Source organism: Papio anubis, unplaced genomic scaffold (assembly GCF_008728515.1).
Source record: "Papio anubis isolate 15944 unplaced genomic scaffold, Panubis1.0 scaffold2752, whole genome shotgun sequence".
Classification (NCBI taxonomy): Eukaryota; Metazoa; Chordata; class Mammalia; order Primates; family Cercopithecidae; genus Papio; species Papio anubis.
The window spans coordinates 1-4172 of NW_022162840.1; the positions used below are offsets into that span (position 1 = coordinate 1).

At 32.9% G+C, this 4172-nt stretch overlaps 1 protein-coding gene across 1 annotated transcript; it reads left to right on the forward strand.

Annotated features, from left to right (window-relative positions):
• Positions 1-3: 3 nt before the first annotated feature.
• On the forward strand, positions 4-2808 carry LOC116272950 (pancreatic alpha-amylase-like; the record flags this gene model as incomplete). The annotated part of the gene is made up of 5 exons (XM_031661870.1): positions 4-72; positions 522-752; positions 1489-1622; positions 2420-2542; positions 2637-2808. Coding segments are annotated over 5 exons (729 nt in total), but the record flags the coding sequence as incomplete, so codon positions are not given.
• Positions 2809-4172: the final 1364 nt, after the last annotated feature.

The window sequence follows — 4172 nt, forward strand, 5'->3', positions numbered from 1 at the left end:
GGATGGGATTTTAATGATGGTAAATGTAAAACTTCAAGTGGAGATATCGAGAACTATAATGATGCTACTCAGGTAATTTTTTTTTAAGACAGTGATCTGAATAAAGAGTGATATATGCCTTTTATTATAGACATGTAGCTAATTGAGCTTCAGTTTAAATACTAATTTAGATCTCTTAGGGACACAGGTTAACAAATTTGACTATGAAACTCAAATCCACATTAAAACTTTTAAATATTAATTTAAGAGTTTTAATCAATACACACTTTTAAAAGCTCACTTTAAAAAATCTTCCAACCAATTCTAAAGCTCATCGACTTTATTTCTTAAATTCTCTATTTTCTACTACAAAATATTTCAAAGATACATCTATAGTAGAATGTGAGCATCCCCAGGTCCTAATGCAAGGAAGTCCCTATAAAACATCTATTGAGGAATTACTGAATATATGAATAAGCAAATGGATTATCAGGTGAAAAGTGAGGTTTTATGAATCAGTCGTAACATTTTTACCTCAACAGGTCAGAGATTGTCGTCTCACTGGTCTTCTTGATCTTGCGCTGGAGAAGGATTATGTGCGTTCCAAGATTGCCGAATATATGAACAATCTCATTGACATGGGAGTTGCAGGGTTCAGACTTGATGCTTCCAAGCACATGTGGCCTGGAGACATAAAGGCAGTTTTGGACAAACTGCATAATCTCAACAGTAACTGGTTTCCTCAAGGAAGTAAACCTTTCATTTACCAGGAGGTACATTCAATGCATATATGCATATAAAATATCATCTTATTCATTAGAAAATTAATGGCAGATTCAATTAAAAATGCAATTTCTGTAGGATGAGGACTGAGTCATTTATGTAAAACACTGTTCTTTAACCTCCTCTTCTTCAGATACAGCATATCTAATTCTTTATCACAACAGGTTTTATGGAGTACACAGAATATAGGATACTGACAATAGTTATGTCTTTATTTTCTTTGGAAATGAAACGAGTTTATATTTATCAAGAAATGTCAGTCAGATAGTAAATGTATTAATGTGATCTGTTATTATCATTGATGTAAAAGACTAAAAATTAGGTAAACATTCTCACAGGACAGCGGGTAACTTTGACATTATGTTTATTTCAATATTGTAGTGTATACTTTCTCAAAAAAAGAATATAAGAACATTACCTATTGAGATAATAAGAATAGGAAAACCATTTTGAGCATTTTACATAACAAATAGCACTGGGTGTGGTGGCTCGTGCTGTGATTTCACGAATCACAGCACTTTGGGAGGCTGTGGCAGGAAGATTGCTTGAGGCCAGGAGTTTGGGACCATCCTGGACGATATAGCAAGACCCTGTCTCTGAAAAACAAAACAAGACAAAAGCAAATAATAAATAACTTAAAGCTATTTGTTATATAACATTAAATTATTGGTTAAAATGCTTTAAAGACCTTATGAAAAATGTTATTTTTTCCTAAATTTCTACTAGGTAATTGATCTGGGTGGTGAGCCAATTAAAAGCAGTGAGTACTTTGGAAATGGCCGGGTGACAGAATTCAAGTATGGTGCAAAACTCGGCACAGTTATTCGCAAGTGGAATGGAGAGAAGATGTCTTACTTAAAGTAATTAAATACAACTTTTCCCCTGAATTATTTCATAGATCTATTATTCATACTACCCCAGTGTGAGTTATCTTCTGGAACATTCTTATTCAGACAACTGTCAAGGAGGCAATTTTTAATGATAAGTATTCTAGTGCCCTAAACTCGAATGAATCATCTTTTGTATTTAGAGTGTCTGTCACAAGACGGTATGCCTAGGAACCCTAAACATTCCCTAGGAATTTTCATCTAAGTACGAGATGAATATACAAGATTTGACTGATGTTTGCATATAATCTTTTGAAGCCGGTTTATTTTTAAAATGATCCTGTCATTTATAAAGTATGTACAAAGTGTCCATACTTTAGAATTTACATATATTAATTTAAAATATTAAAATATGTATATGGTAACAATACAGTATTGAAGCCTTATTTTAATCTAGTTTGACATTCTGTATAATGTGATATGGATATTGATCCTTCTGGAGTGCTTCTAAAGTATAATGTGCTGAAACCTCTAAAAGGACCTTTTTTAATAACAAAAATCTTGTATTTCTAATATGAACATAAGTATTCCAAACATGTATAAACAAATATGGACTATATATGTAGATTACACACGTGAGTGTGTATGGTATGTAGGTAGACACACATATGTATATGTGTCTGTAAATATATATCTTACAGAATAACCATTTAATTAGAGAGAGAATTAATCTTCAGATGCCATGCCCTACAGAAAGAGATGCGCAGTTAAATTACTCTAAAACAATTGTGAAATGATACATCAATGTATATCTTATTTTTCAAAAATAGGAACTGGGGAGAAGGTTGGGGTTTCGTGCCTTCTGACAGAGCACTTGTCTTTGTGGATAACCATGACAATCAACGAGGACATGGGGCTGGAGGAGCCTCTATTCTTACCTTCTGGGACGCCAGGTAGAAACCAAAGTTCTCTATTTTTTTAACACATCTTTTAATGATGGTAAGAATATTCTGATATTCTATGATAATATAATTATGTAACTTTCAGGCTGTATAAAATGGCAGTTGGATTTATGCTTGCTCATCCTTATGGATTTACACGAGTAATGTCAAGCTACCGTTGGCCAAGAAATTTTCAAAATGGAAAAGTAAGTTTTGGAGTTGTTCAAAATATCCTTTTCTCAAGAAAAAGGAGGCAATCATGTTCTAACTTAATATGACAGCTATTAATTATGTATTTATTCAACAAACATTTAATTATCTGTAAACCTGACACAGGGCTCTGATTTTAGGCAGGTTATATTAAAGGAGTAAAATTTATATTCCTCGTTGAAAAAGAGTATGCAAGCTGTTTCAGAGATATGAAACATCCCCCTAGCCAACAGGAAAAAGAAAAAAAAAAAACACCTAAAAATAAGAGCTAGACACAGGGAGTAAAATATGTATTTCTAATAAGTATCTACCTCAGGGTTGATAGCAAGATTATGTATGGCAACACTTGTAGAGAACTTAAAACATCATCTGCCCGTAGTGAGAACAACATAAATGTTTGTTAAGTACTTTTAAAATGTTACATGGAATACAAAGAAATGAGTCAGTTGAGCTAAGTTAAATAGGCAAAGTGTCCTATAAGAGGAAGGAAATTATGTGTACTAAAGAATAGAAATGTATAGAGTATTCCAAGAAAGGTAAGAATGAGAAAAACTTTTGGGAGTGTGATAAAGACATTAATCTGATGAGTAGTTTCACAAAAGAACAGAGAAATAAGAGTGTAAAGATATTTGGAAAGCTAGTAGAAGGGTTTCTTTTAATCTAAAGGGTTCAGAAACAGCATCAGAGACTTCATGTCTAAAGCAGAAATTCCTCCTTCCTATGAGTCACACTGATATCTAGCTAGCTTCTTTTAGATTCCTTTCAGTTTGAGAAGTCGGCTACTTTGTACGGCAACTGATTCTATTGTTAAACAGCTTTAATATTTAGAAGGTGTACTTTTATATCGAGCCAACTTCTTATAATTTCTACTAATTGGTCTTATTTCTGACGTTAGGAGTCAGAGAGTATTTAATTTTTCCTATTACTATAACGTTTCCACTTTGCCAGGACTGCTGCCTGCTAAAAACTCTTAGTATTGTTCACTTTTCACCATATGACATGATTCTAAAGTCAACACTGAAAACCTTCCTAGGGTTACTGTGTTTTTTTTTTAATTTGTATTTTTTAAAGTGCCAATCCAAAACACATAGTATTAAAAATGTGGTCAATTAATAAAAAATATTCAGATGTATTATTTTGTCCATTTATCTAAAAAGAAGCATGAAGGGCTCTAAGATTTATTTAGCACATGTCACGTTCAGGGCATTTTCAGATATACTACTTAATTTTTGGAGCAAAGATAAACAATATTCCCATTTTACAAATGACAAAACAGACACAGTGAATTATGTATATTGATTAAGTTTTCTTAGCTACTAGTAATAGAGCCCGTGTTTTAATCTTGGTGTTTCTGGTACTAATGCCCTGCCCACTACAAAGACATTGCATGGCTTACAGTGATGTTAAGAAGCCCTTGCAGGCCAGGTGCAGT